Source organism: Xyrauchen texanus, chromosome 4 (genome assembly GCF_025860055.1).
Source record: "Xyrauchen texanus isolate HMW12.3.18 chromosome 4, RBS_HiC_50CHRs, whole genome shotgun sequence".
Classification (NCBI taxonomy): Eukaryota; Metazoa; Chordata; class Actinopteri; order Cypriniformes; family Catostomidae; genus Xyrauchen; species Xyrauchen texanus.
This window is the reverse complement of record NC_068279.1, coordinates 32,362,242-32,383,506: the sequence shown is the minus strand read 5'-3', so window position 1 is coordinate 32,383,506 and position 21,265 is coordinate 32,362,242. Positions and strand designations below refer to the sequence as shown.

At 36.6% G+C, this 21,265-nt stretch overlaps 2 protein-coding genes across 3 annotated transcripts; both read left to right on the top strand.

Annotated features, from left to right (window-relative positions):
• The first annotated feature begins 1,238 nt into the window (after nucleotides 1–1,238).
• LOC127643247 (fructose-1,6-bisphosphatase 1-like) lies at nucleotides 1,239–8,869 on the top strand. Its single transcript, XM_052125909.1, has 7 exons — nucleotides 1,239–1,601; nucleotides 2,053–2,215; nucleotides 3,565–3,657; nucleotides 3,745–3,885; nucleotides 4,158–4,295; nucleotides 6,446–6,565; nucleotides 8,126–8,869. The coding sequence occupies exons 1-7, from the start codon at nucleotides 1,432–1,434 to the stop codon at nucleotides 8,312–8,314; spliced, it is 1,014 nt and encodes a 337-aa protein (XP_051981869.1). The 5' UTR covers nucleotides 1,239–1,431; the 3' UTR covers nucleotides 8,315–8,869.
• A 1,852-nt stretch (nucleotides 8,870–10,721) lies between these two features.
• LOC127634443 (fructose-1,6-bisphosphatase isozyme 2-like) lies at nucleotides 10,722–21,265 on the top strand. Of its 2 annotated transcripts, XM_052114016.1 has the most exons (7): nucleotides 10,722–10,943; nucleotides 11,412–11,574; nucleotides 12,516–12,608; nucleotides 13,335–13,475; nucleotides 17,685–17,822; nucleotides 19,999–20,118; nucleotides 20,876–21,262. In XM_052114016.1, exons 1-7 carry the CDS (start codon nucleotides 10,771–10,773, stop codon nucleotides 21,062–21,064), a joined length of 1,017 nt encoding a protein of 338 aa, XP_051969976.1. In that variant the 5' UTR covers nucleotides 10,722–10,770; the 3' UTR covers nucleotides 21,065–21,262. The 2 variants fall into 2 exon arrangements, with proteins under 2 accessions (XP_051969976.1, XP_051969985.1); XM_052114025.1 differs by lacking the exon at nucleotides 17,685–17,822 and having other exon boundaries at nucleotides 20,876–21,265.

Sequence of the window (21,265 nt, the reverse complement as noted above, 5' to 3'; positions counted from 1 at the left end):
CGCAGTGCTACGCAGACCATCTGTGGGACAGTGAGAGCCTGGCTCCGTGCTGTCCTGTGCTGTATGTTTGGACCCAGCAGCCTACACAAATATTTGATGCCATCACCTGAGAATCTGTACCTCTCAGTCAGATATTCGTCTGAAAAGGCCATTGGGTCTGCCCTATCTCGGAAGACTCTTTCATGCCTGAATGCTCACCTGAGTATTAAAACTTCCTCATCAACTACATCCAACAAAGGGCAAGCCATTGTGAATAGGAAACGCACAGATCTTTAGTCTATATATACTACATATTGACCTTGTTACGGACTTAATTGAAACCACATTTGCAACTTCATGAGCCATTTCTTATTATCTCATCAACTGCAATAAAATGTAATATATTGATATTTTTTCTCATTCAACAGTACATTTCTACTCTATACTTGCATATATAGATATACATAGTCTATATTCTGTTTCTCATATTATAGTTCTTTTGCACTGTGTTGGCATTCATTGTGGACAGCAAAGTAATAATTGCTCAGGAAAATCTGCTTTCCTCACTGGGTGTATGACAATAAACGCTTTAAATCTCGAATAATATATATATTCATCAAACCTCTGACAGTGAAATGAACAGCAGTTTTCAATAATAACTAAAATAACAGTACGCATACTTAGATGAATGACAGTATATCTAGTATTTTAATGCAGGACCATGAAGTGACAAACACATTAATATCTCGTAGGATTTAGGGTGGAACTAGCCGATAAATCACTTGGATTAATCTTAGCCTGGTTGTTAGCCTGCTCCGGAGCAGGCTAGCTGCAAAGTGTAAATCTCCATAGTAACTTAATGTAGATTAATTTAGCCTCCCTTCATGCAACCGAGTCAGGGCTAAATTCAGCCAGGATAACTGGAAAATCCCAGCTTAATCCCTTATCTTGCTTTTGTGCAATACCCCTCTGTTGAATTCTCGTTGATCCTGTTTATTATTCCCATCCCTACCTCGGTCCGGTCAGTCCAGTTTCTTGTTTCCCACACACCAGCCTGGATTATATTAACCACTTAGGTGTAATTTGTTTAATGTTTCCCCCCTTGTGGGATGAATTAAATCTAATCCCAGCTCTCTCACGAGTCAAACATCATGTTCATGATGACACGGCAGAGATCGGGACTGAGGTCAGGCATGAGGGGACCTTTTATCCACACCCCTGTGTCCACACAATGCGACATTGTTGTTGAAACTTTCACTCACGCAAGCATTGCTCAGTCAGTCACACCTATGTGCCTCTAGCTGTGCAGTTTTCACTAGTTTAGCTCTCTATACTCTCTTTTCGCGCACAATTTCCGCGTTCATATTTTGATTTCCGCTAGATGAGCTACGTGAACTGAACTTAATAACAGAGCGATTTTTACATCAAAAGAAAGTCTTTACAGCTGCAGTTATGTCAGACCGTGGTTCTTTCGATACTAATGTAGTGACTTTGACGAGATTTCTGCTAGAAGAGGGCAGAAAAGCCAAAGGCACGGGCGAACTGACAACTCTTCTGAATGCGATGTGCACGGCAATAAAAGCCATCTCGAGTGCTGTCAGGAAAGCAGGAATCGCACACCTGTGAGTATTACTTATGCAAACCTAAGACATAATTGATCTCCACTCCAGTAAGTTTGGGTTGGTGCACTAATGTTTCTGGGTTTTAATACAGAAACTCCTACTACTACTAATAAAAAACTTCTTACAGCTTAGAAAGTCAACACATTTAGATGAAAATAAGCTTTTCTTGCAGAATCGTTCATGTGAGTTAGATCTTTCCGGTATATTCTTTTTCCCCCCACCCTACTCAATTTTGAAACCAAATGTTGACATACTGGTGTTGAAATGCCTGTGCAAGGCAATAGCTGCAGAACTGAAAAATGAAAGATATTTCAAAGAGTGGTTTATAATCGAGCCCAATTATAATATACAATACTATAAAATATAGTAGTATTCATAATTTTGTATCTTTTGTTTTTAAAGAAAATTTCATTGCCATCATGGTCAGTGACATTTTTTTCTTCTTGGGCAGGTATGGCATTGCTGGAAGTACAAATGTGACTGGTGACCAGGTTAAGAAGCTGGACATCCTTTCCAATGACCTTGTCATAAACATGATCAAATCCTCTTTCACTTCATGCGTAATGGTCACAGAGGAACATGACAGCGCAATCATTGTGGAGCCTGATAGAAGAGTAAGTAAAGGTACGTACACACTGCCAGCGACATCGCGCGCGACAGCGACTCAATACCATTCATTTTCAATGCGAGCACAGCGACTTCCGGCGATACGAGCTGTCGCGACCGTTGGCGCTAGATGTGGGCGTGTCCAGCGACGCGACAAAGTTGAGAAAAGTTCAACTTTGGAGCGACTAACGGAAGCGACAGCCAATAGGAGAGACGACGGGAGAGCTCACGTGATCCTTCTCTCTTTCTCTCAGCTCCTGCAGTAACGGAAAGATGGATGAGGCTAATTCTTGCTGTTAGAAATGTTCCAGTGCTCTATGATATGTCTCTTCCCACGTACAAGGACATTTTTGCGTGGAAAGGTGTATCTGAGATCGCGGGGATTTTATGGACCCAGACAGACCGACATTTGCATTTTCGCCGCAGATAAACAGCCGCTCTGGCAAACAGCACGCCTTGTTTCTCATTCATCTTTGATATAAAGCATTTTATGTACTGATTCCATTTATATTTAGTCTTTTCCCTACAAAATGTTTGTTTTTAGTGGCAAGAAAAGAGATTCGCTGTCAACAGCAATGGAATGACATCCGTTAATGTCATTTATAAACGTTACTAGGCAACCAGTAGTGGGAACACCCACTAGCGACTTCACCGCCAGCCACTGGCGACCTGCAGCGATAAAGTCGCTGGCAGTGTGTACGCAGCTTAAGGGCTTCCACTTGTAATAGGGGATGGGAAGTGTTAGGTTGGATTCTGTAGACTAGTGTCTTTTCTTACACAGTTTAATGATTAATAAAGTTTCCAATATTTGGGAACAAATATGTAGAGGCTTCTGATTGCTGACGTGCTCATCTTTTCTGGGCTGAAAGTTGAAATCTAGTCTGCAGCAACTAGAAAGGGATGTATGGTTAGATTACAGCTTTTACATAGCACATTTTAGGTATTTCGCTACAGTACATTGTTGGTCAGAAACAGCATCTTAAATCTCCTGGCAGTGAAAGGGAAGGAAGCTGAAAGACCTGTACAAAGGTGTATCGTGGTATAAAAATCTGACAAAAGCCATGGAAATTTATTTATTTATTTATTTGTATGTGTGCTAAAGCTTGACCAGAGAGAACTGTGTTGCAGTAGTGTGGTTTAGAGATTAGAAAAGACAGAATAAGGAGTTGGGTGGAGTGGAGTCAAATGGGTCAGATATTCCTCATTTAATAGAGCAACATTATCATGACTTTTCACCACTCATTTTTACTTGGAATTGGAATTATTCCTTTTTTTGGGGGGGGGGGGTGCTGCTTATTTTGCTGTTCTCCCTTTGAAGTCAAACTTAATTAATCAAAGTTTCCTGTATGTGTGCAAGGGTAAATACGTGGTTTGCTTTGACCCTCTTGACGGTTCATCCAACATTGATTGCCTTGCTTCGATTGGGACCATATTTGCCATCTACAGAAAGGTATGACAGAATGTATTGAATGACAATCTACTGCATTGGATTCTACAATATTAGATGGACATGCATTAATAAATGCTCTGTTCACAGTGCACAGACAGTGAGCCATCTGAAAAGGATGCGCTGCAACCTGGTAGAAACATTGTGGCTGCTGGATACGCACTTTATGGGAGTGCAACCATGATTGTTCTTTCCACTGGACAAGGAGTTAACTGCTTCATGTTAGATCCAGTGAGTCAGTTTTACTCCGTGTGACTTGGCAAAATATGTGATCTGGTAATTTGGCAATAAATGAATGAGGAGGAATCATTACAGTTTATGAAGTCTACTCAATGCTAGCCATATATTGACTGAATATATTTACTGTAACCTAAATAACCTATATTTTCTAGGTTAATCAACAGCATGCCAAATATATTGTCCATAGACATTTAGTTGGAATTAACCCAGAATATATCTTTAAGTAAAGAATATTACCTTTCACCTTCTACTTTAAATGTCAGGCCATTGGGGAGTTCATTTTGGTGGACAGAGATGTAAAGATAAAGAAAAAAGGAAAGATCTACAGTCTGAATGAAGGTTATGCCCCTTATTTTGATCCTGCCATCACAGAATACCTGCAGAAGAAAAAGTTCCCAGAGGTTCAGTATGCATTTAATCAAATATCTTTCCTTTCAAATCATAATAGAAGCTTAAAGGAATAGTTCACCCAAAAATGAAAATTCTCTCATCATTTACTCACACTCATGCCATCCCAGATGTGTATGACTTTCTTTCTTCTGCAGAACACAAAGATTATTTCAGCTCTGTTGGTCCTCACAATGGAAGTTAATGATGACCAAATTTTGCAGCTCCAAAAATCACATAAAAGAAATCCATAACACTCCAGTTGTTAAATCCATGTCTTTAGAAGTGATATGATAAGTGTGGATGAAAAAAAAATCAAAATTAGCCCTGTCCCAAATGGCACCTTAAGCCCTTGCGATCCTCCTCAGATTCCAGAATTTGGTGACGTAAGTGAGTGCTGACAGATGGGGCGCTAGTCAGCAAGTCCATGAGGATGGATGAGTTATAATTGTGTGCATTTGGGACAGACTTCGACTTCAATCAGATAAAAACATTCATTATGTTTTTCATATGCATGCAGTTTTACAAATTATTATCTGAAAAAATCATGACATTGATAGATAGAGTAAAGGAATACACATTAACTCTTGGATATTTGTTTTTATTTTATAATTCCAAGCAACACACTGACAATAAAGAATTCAGTCAATCAAGAACCTCTGAGAAAACAAAGCACACATATAATAACAACAAAAGGCCATCGTATTAAATATTTAAAGAACAAATAAACATGATTCAGACACCTAGATGATTGCATGCAAGTGCTTAGAATACAGTCAAATGTATAGAAAGAACAAACATCTCATTCAAGTATGTACACTGGCAGCCAAAAGTTTGGACAAATTTACAGATTTTTCTGTTGTGGAAGGAAATTGGTACTTTAATTAACCAATGTGGTATTCAAGTGATCACAAAGTATAGTCAGGATATTACTGAAGAAAAAAACAGCACCATCACTATTTGAAAAAAGTCATTTTTTGATCAAATCTAGACAGGCCCCATTTCCAGCAGCCATCACTCCAACACCTTATCCTTGAGTAAACATGCTATATTACTAATTTGGTACTATAAAATCACTTGTCATTATATCAAACACAGTTGAAAGCTATTTGGTTTGTTAAATGAAGCTTAACATTGTCTTTGTGTTTGTGTTTGAGTTGCCACAATATGTAATATACTGGTATGTCATAAGGTCAATATTAGGTCAAAAATGCCAAAAAAGAAATGGCTTTCTCTAGAAACTCGTCAGTCAATCATTGTTTTGAGGAATGAAGGCTACACAATGCTTGAAATTGCCAACAAAAAAAAAAACACTAGTCTTCAAAGACAAAGGACAACTGGCTCTAACAATGACAGAAAGAGATGTGGAAGGCCAGATGTACAAATAAACAAGAGGATAAGTACATCAGAGCCTCTAGTGTGAGAAATAGGAACCATCTTCATTGAATTTTACCCACTCAACACCAGTTTCATGTACAACAGTAAAGAGAATACTCGGGTGTGCAGGCCTTATGGGAAGAATTGCAAAGAAAAGGCCACTTTTGAAACATAAAAAGAAAAACTCACAATAAATCTAAAATCCTCTTGAAACAACAATAACATAGGTTTAGTGTTAGGTTACTTACTTTAATGAACCTTAAACTTCTCCAGGAAAAACGGTATTTCCATATCTCTGGCAAACCAAATAAAACAATTATAGTATTGTACCTATTATGTACATCAAATCGATCTCCACTTTCACTTTCACATTCTCCTTGTAAAATGCCACCTACTGGGTAGATGATCATTTATAATCAAATGGGCCTAAATATTTATTTGTTTCTCACACACAATTATCATATAACTTCAGAAAATATGGATTTAACCATTGCTGCCTTTGTGATTTTTGGAGCTTCATAATATTGGTACCCATTCACTTGCATTGTGAGGAACTACAGAGCTGAAATATTCTTCTGATAATCTTCATTTGTGTTCTGCAGAAGAAAGAAAGTCATACACATATGGGATGTAATGATGAGTCAATGATGAGAGAATTTTCATTTTTGGGTGAATTATTCCTATAAATTACAATCTGACACATTTAAAAATTCAGCCATTTGAATCAGATTTACAAAACAAAAATTAAACAACAGATATTTAGGGTAACTATTGAAAATGTGTTTAGGATGGCAGTGCGCCCTATGGAGCCCGGTATGTAGGCTCTATGGTTGCAGATGTGCATCGAACTCTCGTTTATGGAGGAATCTTCCTTTACCCAGCAAATGTGAAGAGCCCGAAAGGAAAGGTACTTAATTAAAAAAAAACATTATATTCATATAATCACTGTGTTGACATGGACTGCTTGAATAAGCAATATCTAATTATGCTTCATGAGTTATTAGTTGTAATAGTATAGACAAGTTTACACCTTGTTCAGATTTTATTCAGAGTTTTCTTGGCATTTTGAAACACATTTAGCTTGACAATGCATTCCTTATATTACTTGTCCCCAGCCATTGATCAGGATTTGAACTATTGCAAATTAATGGGAATATAAATGGAATAGTCACTTCATGGAATATTTGGCTATTTTAAATAGGGGTAAAATCTGGGACTTTGCAATCTACAAAAACAGACTATTCAGGGCTCCAGACTAAAAAAATGACTTAGGAGCCATTGGCTACTAAACTGAAAAATTAAAGAGCCAAATCACAGATTTTCTCGATTTAGATCAGCTGTTCAGAAAGAAAATAGAAAGCAGAAGAAAGGGAAGTCAGCTGATAACCCATTTGTCAAAGGTTTAATAAACAGTATAAGTTATATAGTTGAGAAGATAAGTTTGCATTCCATTTTGTCTCATAAATGTTTACACTTCTTTCATAATTTATACAAATATAAGAGATACAAGATTTTTTTTATTTGCTACTGGCCTTCAGAATCTTCATTACAGATATTTACATAAAGTATAGTATGCTTATTGCGGTGCATTGATGGATGATTCACTGAGAAAGTGAATCTGATTCGAACTGATAACCTGAGCACCAAAAGTTCAAATTCGGGTGATTAATGAAAAAGAGTAATTTGTTCACAACTCTCTCGTGCTGGTTTTGATGTTGCGTACAGTGCAGCAAGCTCATCACAACAGAACGGGTGAAAAGAGGCTCAATACACACTGGTATGCTCTCTAAAGATGTATTCAATAAATCATAAGATGATATCTGATGAAACCGCATATGAACGCACACAACCCAATTGTCAACTATGGCGACTAGATTTTAAAATGTTACCATTTTAGTCACAGTCTGGAGCCCTGCTATAGATGAATGTATGTGATAATAATTTTATTTTATTTATGTGAAATTGTTCCTCAAACATTTTGATGACAATTTTATACTTTTGAAATAAATAAGAGTGAATGAAAGAAAACATAACCTTTGTTCTAGTTCTTTTGGTTGGTATCACATCACCTGAGAGGTGTGTCATGCATTCTTTACTCTCCCTTATACTGAAAACTGAAAAAGGATCAATTACATTACAGATACTTGTAGCATGCGATTATTTCACATTACCATTATGTAAATTTATTTCAAATACCTTAATGAAAAATCTTTTAATGCTATGCTTATCTGTGTGTATGCATTGCTTTACACTGATAAACTTACTGTATCAGCACACATTATGATTGTCATGTCCACAAAAAGGCATTGTCTGCCTGTAGAGGGAGTTACAGCTTTCAGTTGTGCAGAATGCCCTTACTACATTTGCATGACTCAATAACATGGATAATGTAGGGAGGAGAATTACTGTTTGTTTCTTTAAGACAAATGACTAGTCAGAGACTTGAACTCTGTTCCACCCTTTTCAGCTCCGACTGCTCTATGAGTGCAACCCTATGGCCTTCATCATGGAGCAGGCTGGAGGAATGGCCACCACAGGCACCATGAACATCCTGGACATCCAGCCAGAGAGCATCCACCAGCGGGCACCTGTGGTGATGGGCTCCCTCGAAGATGTCCAGGAGTACATTGGCATTTTTCAGAAACATCAGAAATGAGGACCAACAGCCTGAATGTTTACTAAGACTCCTTAAAATAAAAATAAAGAAGAGATAAAATACTTGACAATCCAGAATAAGATATAACAAAATATATATTATTATTCTCAAAATAACTCTATCATGGAAATCAAATGCCTCCCCCTAAAACCAAATGTTTCTATTCACTCAATACCTCAACTTGAAGATAATTGAATTAAATAATGTTGTAGCAAGTGATTCTTATATACTGTAAAGCTGGGATTAATCTGTGTTGGGACACCAGTGTTGAAATTGGATTTTGTATAATTTTTAAAGGTTGTATTTTATAACAAAACAGTATTTTCTGCATCAGTCCAGACAATCCCTGTGTATGTGGCAGCTAAAATTGTTGCCGATCAAAAAGACAAACATCTTATTGACAGTAATGGACATGATTTGAATTTGAACTGATCATTCTTCCCATCTGTGCATACCAAATAATGACTTTTTAATGGCTTTTTTCACCTTATAGATGGAAGCTGTGAATAAAGTTAACCAAACAATAGACGTTGTGAGCCATGCTTGTGTTGGGTGGGGAGTGCTTACAAAATTTGAAGTATGTAGATGTTTTGGAGTAGGAATTGCAATGGTCAAGCTCATGTAAGCAGATGAAGTCTTGGTTTGCGTTTACACTGTCATTTTTCGAATATATGGCTGACACAAGACATAATAGTCATTTCAGTAAGCCCTCTCAGAATGCATTAGTATAATTTATGAATGAAACATGCTGTTTTCCTTTACTACACTTGTTCTGCTTGTTTTCTTTAAACATGGATATTAGTACAGAAAATACAAGTCAAGGCAACCTTATGAAGAGCAGATGACCTTCTCTGTAAAGGTCAAGAGACACATAGAGCCCAGCTGACATTTGAGACACATTTTGGTGTGTTGCTCTTGGTCAAAAATACATGCTTGCAGATCTGTTTATACACTATATTCTCATAAAATGCTGTTTTATTTTGTCGTTAAGCTATTGTTACAATATGTAAAAACAAATCTGAGAACAGAAAGGAGGAGCAACCTATTAAGAAGTATATTAATGCAAAACACACCATCATTTAAAAGTGGAAAGAAGTGTAAAAGTATTGCAAATACTACTGTGCTTGGTAGGTTCTGGTAATGAGTTTGTGATTTTGGGTTTTGTAGCAAAAAAAAAGCCATGTGAATTTAAAGGAATGTTCCGGGCTCAATACAATCTCAGTTGACAGACGAATGTGGCATAATGTTGATTACAACAAAAATTAATTTCAACTTATCCCTCCTTTTCTTTAAAGAAAGCCAAAATCAAGGTTACAGTGGCACTGCAATGGAAGTGAATGGGGAAAGTTTTTGGAGGGTTTAAACATAAATGTGTAGCTAAAAGCACTTATGTATTATTTGAGCTGTAAATGTGTTTAAATTGTAAATTTTTAGGTTCGTTTTAGGTTTTTTTTACATTACATCGCCATGGTAACATGGTTGTAAAATTGTTTATAACTTTACACAGAAAAGGTTAGTAATCACACTAAAATAATGTTTACATGCATATTGTTTATGTCTTGTGGCTATACTTTTGAAACAGTATTTTTACGTTCAAATATTGTCCCCATTCACTTCCATTGTAAGTGCTTCACTGGAACCAAGATTTTTTTACAGAATAGGAGGGACGAGTTGAAATTAATTTTTGTAGTAATCAATATCATGCCACAAATGCTGTCGATTGAGCTTAAATTGCATTAAACCCGGAACATTCCTTTAAGGCAATGAGAATGCAGGAGGTAATAGATTATGGGCTTGTTTGGAAATAGGTATGCCAAACTGCCAACATTTTTTTAATGACGTGAATGATGTCTACACACATACTTAAATATATTTGAGCTTAAGTGCTTCTGGAGGATTCAAAATTAAATAAAGGTCTAAGAAAGCATGTTAATTGCACTTTCCAAAACGGTAAATCAAATATAATGCATGAACAACATACTGTGTATGCATTTTCTTCAAATGTTTTTGATGTGTTTAGTAAAGTATGTAGGTTTGATTTGACTTGTTGCGAACACATTATGAACACTCTATTTAAATCCAAATAAATACACAAAATTATTTATTCGATCTATTTAATAGACATCCAAAATTGATTGGGACATATCCTCATAAAATCTGTTTTCTCCATGACCACTCTGCTTCATGACCTATGACCTCATAACCCCTCAGCATATGTTTGGCCAACAGTGGACATAAATAATTAGTTGAATGTCATGAGTGTGCTTTATAAGTTGGGTCTGTTGAGCTCTGGCTCTACTAGAATTCAGACTATACACTACTGTAACTTGAACTCCTTCACAGATATAACCTTGGCTTCCATCCACACTCTGTGTACGCAAAACATTCTACCTAGTGGCTCTGCAGTCATTTAGTATCTGCCTTTCCTACTGCTCACACACTGGGATACTGTAAGGATGTCAGATCAGTCTGTCTTTGATGTGGACGTATGGACTCTCACACGCTTTGTCATGGAGACCGGGCGGAAGGCAAAAGGGTCAACAGGAGAACTTACGCAGCTCATTAACTCCATGTTAACAGCAGTCAAAGCTATTTCATCTGCCGTCAGGAAAGCTGGACTTGTTCACCTGTGAGTTTCATTTTATAATTCTGCATTATGACAATAGTAGCAGTGGTTTGTAGTTTTAATGATGAAGCGATAATGTGCTTTAGATCTGTTGTGAACATATTTGTTGTGACAGAAAGTGTTTTTTAAACTTAACCAATGGATAAAGTGATAAATGTGATATACTTACAGTTTTAGACACAGTTACAGTTAATACAATGAACTCTTTGAGTATCACCCAGGACATGAATGTTTTAGCTGGATTTACAAAGGTAATATAGTTTTCTTTGTAAAGATATACCACACTAATGTACATTACATTTAAGGCTGTTTATTTCTTCAGCATAATAATTTTTAATTTATTAAAGTGTAGTTATTTCTGTTTTATTATGTATGTGTATTATTCATATACATTAATGTGTGTTGTCTCTAATAAAATAAAGAGGAATATGGTTTTAGAATATTAGTATGTTCTGGCTTTACGATCCTCAGTCAAGGCCTTGCTGGTCAAGTGAATGTCACAGGTGATGATCAAAAGAAGCTGGATGTGCTTTCCAATGATCTGATCATCAACATGCTGCAGGCCTCTTATGGCACCTCTGTGCTGGTCTCTGAAGAGAACAAGGATGCCATCATCACCCCTGCTGAGAAAAGGGTATGATCACTGGATTGGCATCGCAAGACATGCTCATTAATGAGCACTTAGAAATGCCCAAAGTGAACCAAATAGAGAAGGGATAGAGTATAAAGTGGGGCCCAAAAGTCTGAGACCACTAGTGAAATTGCTTCTATTTTACTTATAAAGGTGGGTATTTTAATGTTGTAATGAAACTTCACAGCTGGTCTGCCAGGCAGATATTAATGGAGGGGTGTGCCACATCTTTTACAATAAAAAGGTACATACTGTGGTCATGTCTAAAAGATGACTTTTGAATAAAATGAATGGTCATTTGTATTTAATTTTTCAGTTGTGATTTTATTTATTGAAAGCCAAATAACTGACATTTCTGATATTTAAAATATAAATTCAAAAGTCTTTAATACCTGATCATTTTGGACTGGGTTCAGTTTTCAGTTTCAGTTCAAATAGACTTATTAGGACAGAGAGAGAGAAAGAGAGAGAGCGCGAGATAGATTATTATTACAAGACAAATGTATCATTATCTGTTTTGTGTATTAATGCTTTGGCAATACTGCATGTAAACACAATCATGCCAATAAAGTACTTTAAATTTGAAAATTGAGAGAGAGAGAGAGAGAGAGAGAGAGAGAGAGAGAGATGGGGGTATCATTGGATAAAGTGTAGTCTGAAATTATTTCCATCAAAATGTGCATATAAATGAGGAAAAGGTTTTTATAAATTATGTACTTAAAATAAACTTACAAGTCTGGTAAATAATAAAAAAAAACATATCACCTTATAAAGTTTATTTAGTTTCAAAATGAACGATCACTGCAATGTAAACAGTTTGTGACAGGATAATGGATCTGTGCACTAATGCATCTTTACTGGAGTGCATTTATATAATTACCACATGAGGTCGCCAGTTCACTTTGGCTGTAAACTCAATTCAAGCTGGTGTTTGTGTGTCATAGGGGAAATATGTAGTCTGTTTTGATCCTCTGGATGGCTCCTCCAACATTGACTGTTTAGCCCCCATAGGCACCATCTTTGCCATCTACAAAAGGGTGAGTGTGCATCCACAGTGTTTTAGCCAAGATGATTCTTTTACACTTTATTTTGGAATTGCAGGTGTAGCCTAATGTTTGTTGCATATGAGAACTGTATAAGCAAATGCAAAATAGGCTACTAATCAAATAGATTTCTGTCATGCGTGGTGTGAAATAGTTGTTTGATATTTGGTGTTCTTGTGCTACTTTCCCATTCAGATCGAAGAGGTACAGTAGCTGACTGCATTTGACCCTGCCTGATGACAAATATTGGCTAAGCAATGGAATATGACTTGATATGACATTTTATTTTATTTATTCAGTTTCCTTTTCATTTTTGTCACAACATATTTAGTACTTTTAAGTGTATTTGATGCTATCAGAAACAGTAGTAGCATATTACTGTACAAAACTGCCGTAACAATGTACAGTATGAGGTGTCATTGAGCTTGTTGAATGAAGGCATGCATGTTCAAGTTGCATTTTGCTTATTTGTTTTAACAGGAACAACCATTCACAGACAAAAAATAAATGACCTTTTTATGTAGCTATGAAACAGCAATTCGATGTGTGTTAAAACCCACAAAGTATCACACGATGAAAACGAAAGTTTGCTGTGTGTTATTATGTATCTGTACAAATATGATTAAACATGGACAAGTCTTACAATTTTATGCCTCAACATCAAATAGTTTATTAAGCTAGCTTGGGCCAGCGCTGACTCTGTTGTTTCTCCTGATACAGGCCTCAGATGGAGATCCAACTGACCAGGACGCCCTGCAGCCTGGTAGCCAGATCGTGTGTGCAGGGTATGCCCTTTATGGCAGCGCCACACTAGTGGCCCTCAGCACAGGAGCTGGAGTTAACTTCTTTATGCTGGATCCAGTAAGCACAACACATTTCAAATCTACGGAGGATAGATGAATGGATACCTTGATATATTATATTCTTATATTTGGCATACATTGAAACCATATATGCGGGAGCCAGGCAAAATCGGTTTGCCCACAAAAAATATTTTAATATCTTTCATATCATACAATATTTTTCAGGACAATGTACTGCCACATATAACTAATGATCTTATTTCCAGTACATTTATTCAGCCATTTACTTTTAATTAAAAGAGGAAAACACAAACAGTTGTTCTACTGTGGGGAGGGCAAAGTGTCAGAAGGTGGAAAAAGATAACCATCCAGTCAGAAGGCGTCGTCAAGCTGGTGACGTATCATAACTTTCGTATAATCATTTGACGTCGAATTATATCAATCGCGCGAGTTGACGCAAATGTTTTTATATTATACATTTGTAAAATTTTGTGTAAATGTATAACATTGTGCTTTGTGTTATATTACCCTGCAATTAGTAAAAAAATAATAATTACCACAGCTGCAAGTGGTTTGTATTACAGCTGCTGAGAGATTGACAGTAAATTTGGCTAGACAGTTATATCCTCTTAAATCAGTACTTAAGGATAAGATGATGAAGCTCAAGAACGCAAGGTTCTGATTGATTGTCAAACCCAGGAGGGCTTGTGAGGCGCGTGACTTGCATCTTCGCACACGGAGAACACGCGGTTGTTGGTAGGATCCGAAGGGGGAGAGAGACGGAGGCCTATCCGCGAGAAAGGTTTTTTGTGGAGAAGGCGCGCGAAAACTGACTGAAGTGGTGAGCTTTTGTTTGTCGAGAGAGGGGAATGGCGTCTTTGAGCCCAGGAGTAGATCTTTCCGGAAAATCACTTTTTGCAGATGATGGGGCAATTTGGAAAAGAGGAAGGAATATGGAATTTGTTGTAAAGAAAGTTCAGGAAGCTATTGATGTGGTGGAAGACTGGTCCTTGAAATGGGGATTTAAGTTATCTGTTGAGAAATCTCAATCCATCTTTTTCACAAGAAAGAAAGTCAAAGAGGATATTTGTCTGAAATTGTATAAACAAAGATTAGAAAGGGTGAAAATATTTAAATTCTTGGGGTTATGGTTTGATATGTTGCTTACGTGGAAAAATAATTTTAATAAAATAGAAGATAAGTGTAAGAAAGTATTGAATATTATGAGGTGTTTAACAGGCAGTGTATGGGGAGCAGATTGTGTGGCGTTAAGAAATATTTATACTGCATTAGTTAGATCAGTCCTAGAATACGGATGTATTGTTTTTGGTTCAGCTGCTAGTTCATCTTTAAAAAGGCTGGACAAAATTCAAGCTCAAGCATTGAGATTATGTTGTGGAGCAGTAAAATCAACTCCAATATCAGCGCTTCAAGTGGAGGTTGGGGAAATGCCATTAATTCTGAGAAGGAAACAGTTGAGGGCAAATTATTGGGCTAACTTACAAAGTCAAAAGGAAACACACCCAACAAAAAGAAGTTTAAACGAAAGTTGGGAAAGCAGTAAAATTAAAAAGGAGGTATTTAGTAGGGGAATTATAGAGATAACTAAGGAGCTAGGAATCAACAATTGGGTAATTAGTCCAACTGCCGTAATACCAGCTGTTCCATCATGGTTACTACCTCAACCTAGAGTTGATTTTTCTCTATTAAAAAAGGTTAGTTCAAGCAAAAGCATGTTTAGTATGCAAGCTTGTGTGAACACTGTGCTGCGTGAGAGATATGGGTATTATGTTCAAGTATTCACTGATGGGTCAAAAAATCCAGAGAATGGAAAATCAAGCTGTGCATTTTACATTCCTGAACTAAAAATTAAGGTGTTTAAGAGAATAACTGATCATTTGTCAGTATATGCAGCAGAAATGATGGCAATCATGTTTGCATTACAATGGATAGAGGAAGTCAAACCCTTGAGAATACTAATTTGTTCAGATTCAAGAGCAGCATTGGAAAGTCTCAAAAGTGCGTCATCAAAATGTAGGGAGGATATTATGTTTGAAAGTTTGTTATCACTATATCGAGTAAATAGTCTGGGTATAGATGTTCAGTTTTTATGGATCCCAGCACATATTGGCATCCAAGGAAACGAGATGGCAGATTCTTTAGCTAAGGAAGGGTTAAAGATAAATCAGGTAGAAGTGGCAGTACTAATTAGCAAAGCAGAGATTAAATCATACGTACGAAGCAAAATTAAGATACAGTGGCAAAATTATGGGATAATGGAAGTAAAGGAAGACATTTATTTAAAATACAGCAGAAGGTGGGGGAAGAAAAGACTCTGGGGAAGAGCAGGAGAGAGCAGGGGATGATTAGCAGAATCAGGTTAGGTCACACAAGGTTAAATGCATCTCTGCACATAATAGGGAAACATCCAACGGGAAAGTGTGAGATATGCAGTCAATCAGAAACTGTGGAACATGTGCTGTTTGAGTGCACTAAATACTCAAATCAAAGACTGGCTCTAAGGAATGGACTGGAACATGAAGGAATCAAACAAATGGATATTGCAAATATTTTCTCAAATAATTCCGGAAAGATGGTGCTTAAAATTGTGTCATCGTATCTACAACAAACTGGACTAAACATAAGGATTTAAACAAATGTAACTAAGATACAGTAGGTGGCGATAATGCTCCATATGGTTGCAAGTCGCCAGTAAAAAACGAAGAAGAAGAAGAAGACTTTGTTATCTATAAATCCGTCGCTCTCTATTTGTTCTTCTTCTGTCATTCACATGTAATTGTGGGTTTTTTCTTTTGCTCTTGGAGCAAATGGGTAAGTGAAAATAATATTTGCTGTGGTCTCCCATTCACCAGTGTCAAAGTTTACCCCTCAGACATTTATGCTACTTCCGCTTTCCAAAACCCGGAGTGTGAAAAAGGTCTATTGATGCTGTTTGAAAACCGCCCTATTAAGAAATGACAAAAATGTTAAAGGGTGTTTTTATTTAATCAACAATAACCAGGACGACAAAAAAAAAAAAAAAAAAAAAAAAATGTGAGCTGATAAAAATAATACTGTAAGACATTTTCAGTGCACTAACAATGTTTTCAAGAAGAAGAATCAAGAAAGAATGTATTAAAGGGGTCATGACATGAGAAACCAAATTTGCCTTGATCTTTTGGTATATAAGAGGTCTTTGTATCATTAAAACGTCCTGCAAGTTTAATATTTTAAGACGTCCTCCCCATTCTAAACGAATCATTTATTTAATCAAGCTCAAAATACAGCTCGTTCTGGATTCATGGTTAGAAGTGACGTGTCGGTTAGAAGTGACGTAACAGCGTTTGCATATGACCGCCTCCAGCACAAGATAACTACGATTTAAGCGCAAGACAGCTACGCTCATTTCAGTATCGCCGTCGCCTCACAAGTGTTCAGTCGATGGACAGCGAGCTCTGACAGAGACTACTTGTGCACAGGAAAATTACGATGCCACACAGATGTGCTGTTCCTGGCTGTGGTCAAACAAAACCTCTGAATAAGCTGCCGAAAGATCCAGACGTCAGGGAAAAATGGATGCAGTTTATTTTTTGCGGACGTTCCAGTCACGGCAGTGTTAACTTAAGCGTTTGTTCTGTACATTTTAAGGATGACTGTTTTGAGAACAAATCTCAATATGATGCTGGCTTTGCCAGAAAACTGTTGCTCAAAGATAAGTCCGTGCCGACTATTCTGGGAACAACGACGACGCAAACTGTAAGTAATCTATTTTAAACTTTAAACTACTTTTTAAAGCGCAATTTCATTCATTATGAATAATCACAGTGTTTTTACTTAGTTTACTTGCATATTTTTCTGGCTGGGGCGTCAATAATTGATACATAGGCACTGACGTTAGCCAATCATAACAGTGGGCGTTAACACTGAAGTCTTAAATGGAAAACGCCCCCAAAACAGACTGTTTGAATCAGAGGATGAGAAACAGGGTGGGAAAAGGTCATAAATCACTAGATTTTAAAAGTTTTTCTTAAAAAAAAATATATTAATACTATAATTGCACCTAAGGGAACATAATAATACAATAAAAAAAACCATGTCATGACCCCTTTAAAATAATTTAGGAGTAGTGTTGGGGATTTCCTCGCTTGTGAGTTGAGCTGTTCACCGATGTCGGTAAATGTGTCTGTTTTAACGAGTTAGTTTTAAATATTAGAATTAATGCTTTATATTACGCATGATTTAAATGACTAATGTGGTTCCTCCTCAGGCAATTGGCGAATTCATTCTGACAGAAAGAAATGTAAAGATCAAGAAAAAGGGGAAGACTTACAGCATCAACGAGGGCAATGCTAAATATTTCGAGCCTGCAGTGGAGGAGTATTTAAAGAACAAGAAATACCCGAAGGTGGGTTTTATGAATTTATAACAGATAAAATAGTGCTAAATAAAGTTGCTTTATTTTGGGGGAAAGTTTAATCCTTGCTCGGCATTGTAAATTTCGAGCTAAATGCGACCACAGGATCAGATATAGCCTAACCCCAAACAAATCAAACCGTTGAGTCCGTGTAACGATATTTTTGTACCACAAACATCATGTGATCCAGCAGTCTGACTCACGTGCTCGTCTTGACAAGCTGCAACAGAACAGAGTTGCTCAGCTTGCCCAAAGATCGCTTGGTTTAACAAACTGTTAATCCCATACTGAATAATGCGTGCTGACAGGTCAGAGCCGGGCATGACAGTTCACTGCATCAGCTGACGTTAAGTTATTTACTGAAAAGTGATGAGAGACTTCCTTTGCAGAAAGAGTCCAGCTCTGTTGTCTGATCCATGACAATGTGGATGTTTAGACTCAGTAGACAGCTCATTCATGTTACACCACTAATCACAAGTCTAGAGGGAAACTGGGTACAATGTGTACTTAAAATAAGCCGTGTATGGATATTTCATGGGTCAGATGGTAAACACATGGTTAATTATTAAAAGCTAATTGTTTTTTTTTGTGTGAACGATTATGTCATGCCTGATCTTTCCAGGAATTTGAGTTCTTTTTTTGTTCAAGTTGTGCTGTCTGATGCTGATAAGAAGGAAAGAATAAACATGACTGAGACAGAAAGCTTTTTACTGTGAAAGATCAAATTCTTTCAGTTATCTGCATTTGAAATTGAAAATGTGCTAATCGCGCATATACAGTAAACTCCATATTATTGACTGTTATATATGTCTTATTGGTTGATGTTGTTTTTGAGTCAGTAGTTGTTGTTTGTCTTCAGACATGTGCTATATTTGACCTCATGAAGTATTGATTTGTTTGCATATTGTCATAGCTTGAGCTGGGTTTGGCTATAGAATAGTATCACAAATTTACATTGATCTCCTTTGGTCATTTTTGGATAGCCTATATGTGACCGCTTACGGCTTTTGTTATGGAAAAGACATTCAAAGCTTACTGTTAATTTCATGACAGATGTGAGTTTCAGTTTCCTGGATCCTGTTATACTTCCTGTTTTCTTTTTAGTACTGAAACGCTTGTGAAAACTATGGTGCTTTCTGGCTCTCATTTACAGTAATGTGTTAACTATGTCATTAAAGGAATATTCCCAGTTAAAAACAAGTTAAGCTCTACGGACAGTATCTGTGCACTGCTTTCGAATATCACAGAAAATAATTCAGACCTCCGTTTGTAAAATCAAACAAAAAATGCCATAGAAAACAACATACAAAATATTGCTCCCATAGACATCCTTTTTAAGTGTATCAATTTTTTTGTCACTGCATTTTTTATTTTCTTTTACAGGGTTCCCATGGTCATGCAATATCTGGAAAATCAGGGAATTTTACAAACTGTGATTTTTTTTAGGCCTGGAGAAGTCATGGAAATTCATAAAACATTTTAAAAGGAAAAAACATTCAAGTGACTATCATTTATACTTATAATTAAAACATTTAATTCAGCTAGACATTGCTCTTTGTGAAAGCAATCTGATTTAATGTGAATTAATTAAATTACAATAATTAATTAAAATAATATAGGGGACATAATTTTAATAATGATGCTTACTCATTCAGTTTAAGATGCATTGTAGGGATTCACTATTCACAGTCAGCCATGATTACTTTAATCAATGAGTGCAAGTGTCATTTAACAAGATGGTTACTGAGATTAAGTGAGTTGTATTTGGCTGGTCATGTGATTCTAAAATGGCAGCCACCATGAGAGCACCCCTGCCCCATGTAGAATAAAAACACTTTTATAAGGTTACTGATATGACTAGAGTGTCGTGTGTGTTCAAGATTGCAATTCATTTCTTTAGAAGTTAAACCTTTGTTTTAATGGGGTAAAAATGAATGCAACTTTAATTAATGTAAAATGAATTAATCACAAATGACTGGAAAAGTCATGGAAATTCATTGGACAAATGGTGTGAGAAACTTGCTTTTTGTTTACAAACTGTGGTACAAGAATTCTAAGTACCTACAGTATCTAAGGCAAGTAGAAATACATTAACAAAGTTTGAGTGGTCATTCAAAAAGAATACTGTTGAATACATGTTTTAAACTCAAATGTGATTGTCTCACAGGATGGCAGTGCCCCATATGGTGCAAGGTATGTTGGCTCTATGGTATCTGATGTGCACCGCACCATTGCCTATGGTGGCATCTTCATGTACCCAGCCAATGAGAAGAGTCCAAAAGGAAAGGTAAGTCATTAATTTCACGACACTATTATCTTTTGTTCATGTGCTATAAAGTTCTTAGGACAAAATGTGGAAAATCATCATTAAATGAAATCATTAAAATGATAGGATATTTTTTGATACTGAATAGTCATTCATCATATCATGTTACAACAAGGTGTTCTATGAAGCATACGTTATTAGGGTTAATCTGTAATACGATTGTTCCCAGCAGACTAGCTTCTTCAGTGTTGTATGCTGTATACTGTAGATTACTTTATGGTTTACAGCAGGTTCAGGCAGGTCATATTCTGATAAAAGATAAACAGTCATTTTGCATGACCTAGAACTGTGTCACTTATAGCAATGGCAGTGAATAAACATATAACATGAGGCTATACCTCATCTGCGAATGCACACTAAGAATAATCAGAGCTGGAAAGCTGTGACCTAGATGCATTATCTGCAGTCCTCGCTGCCACTCAAGAAGTGCTGTACTGTTAAATTGAATACATATTTACACAGTCCAGTTTCCCTTTTCTACACAAATAATATATATATATAAACCAGGTGTGACTGAACAAGAAAATGTTCAGTGTTTCTCAGTGATGTGAGAAAATAAAGCATATTGACTTTAAAGTCAAGATAAAACTATAAGTGCTAACACATTTGTGTACTGAATGAATTTGATAAAACTGAACTTGTATTGATGGGCATATCAGCGAAACATGACTTGCTAGATTTTGCAGTTCTCTTTACTCATGTCTTTCATTCTCTCTAGCTGAGGTTGCTGTACGAGTGTAACCCTATCGCCTTCCTGATCGAACAGGCTGGAGGTATAGCCACAACTGGCACTCAACGCATCCTTGATATTAAACCGGAGACACTGCACCAGAGGGTTCCCTTTGTGGTGGGCTCCCAAGATGATGTGGAAGAATACTTGTCCTTTGTCAAGAAACATCAGAAATAGAAATTTATGTTGAAGTTCTTTTTTTTTTTTAGATCAAGTTAGCACAGAAAACTTCAAAGTAGCTTTTTTTAAAAACTAAACAAAACAGTAGAACACCTACTTGTATCGGAAGATTGCTTTTTGTATACCGAGAACAATAATAAATTCCCAGTATTCTAAATCTTGAGGATTTTATTCCATTTTAGCAACACAAATTAAACA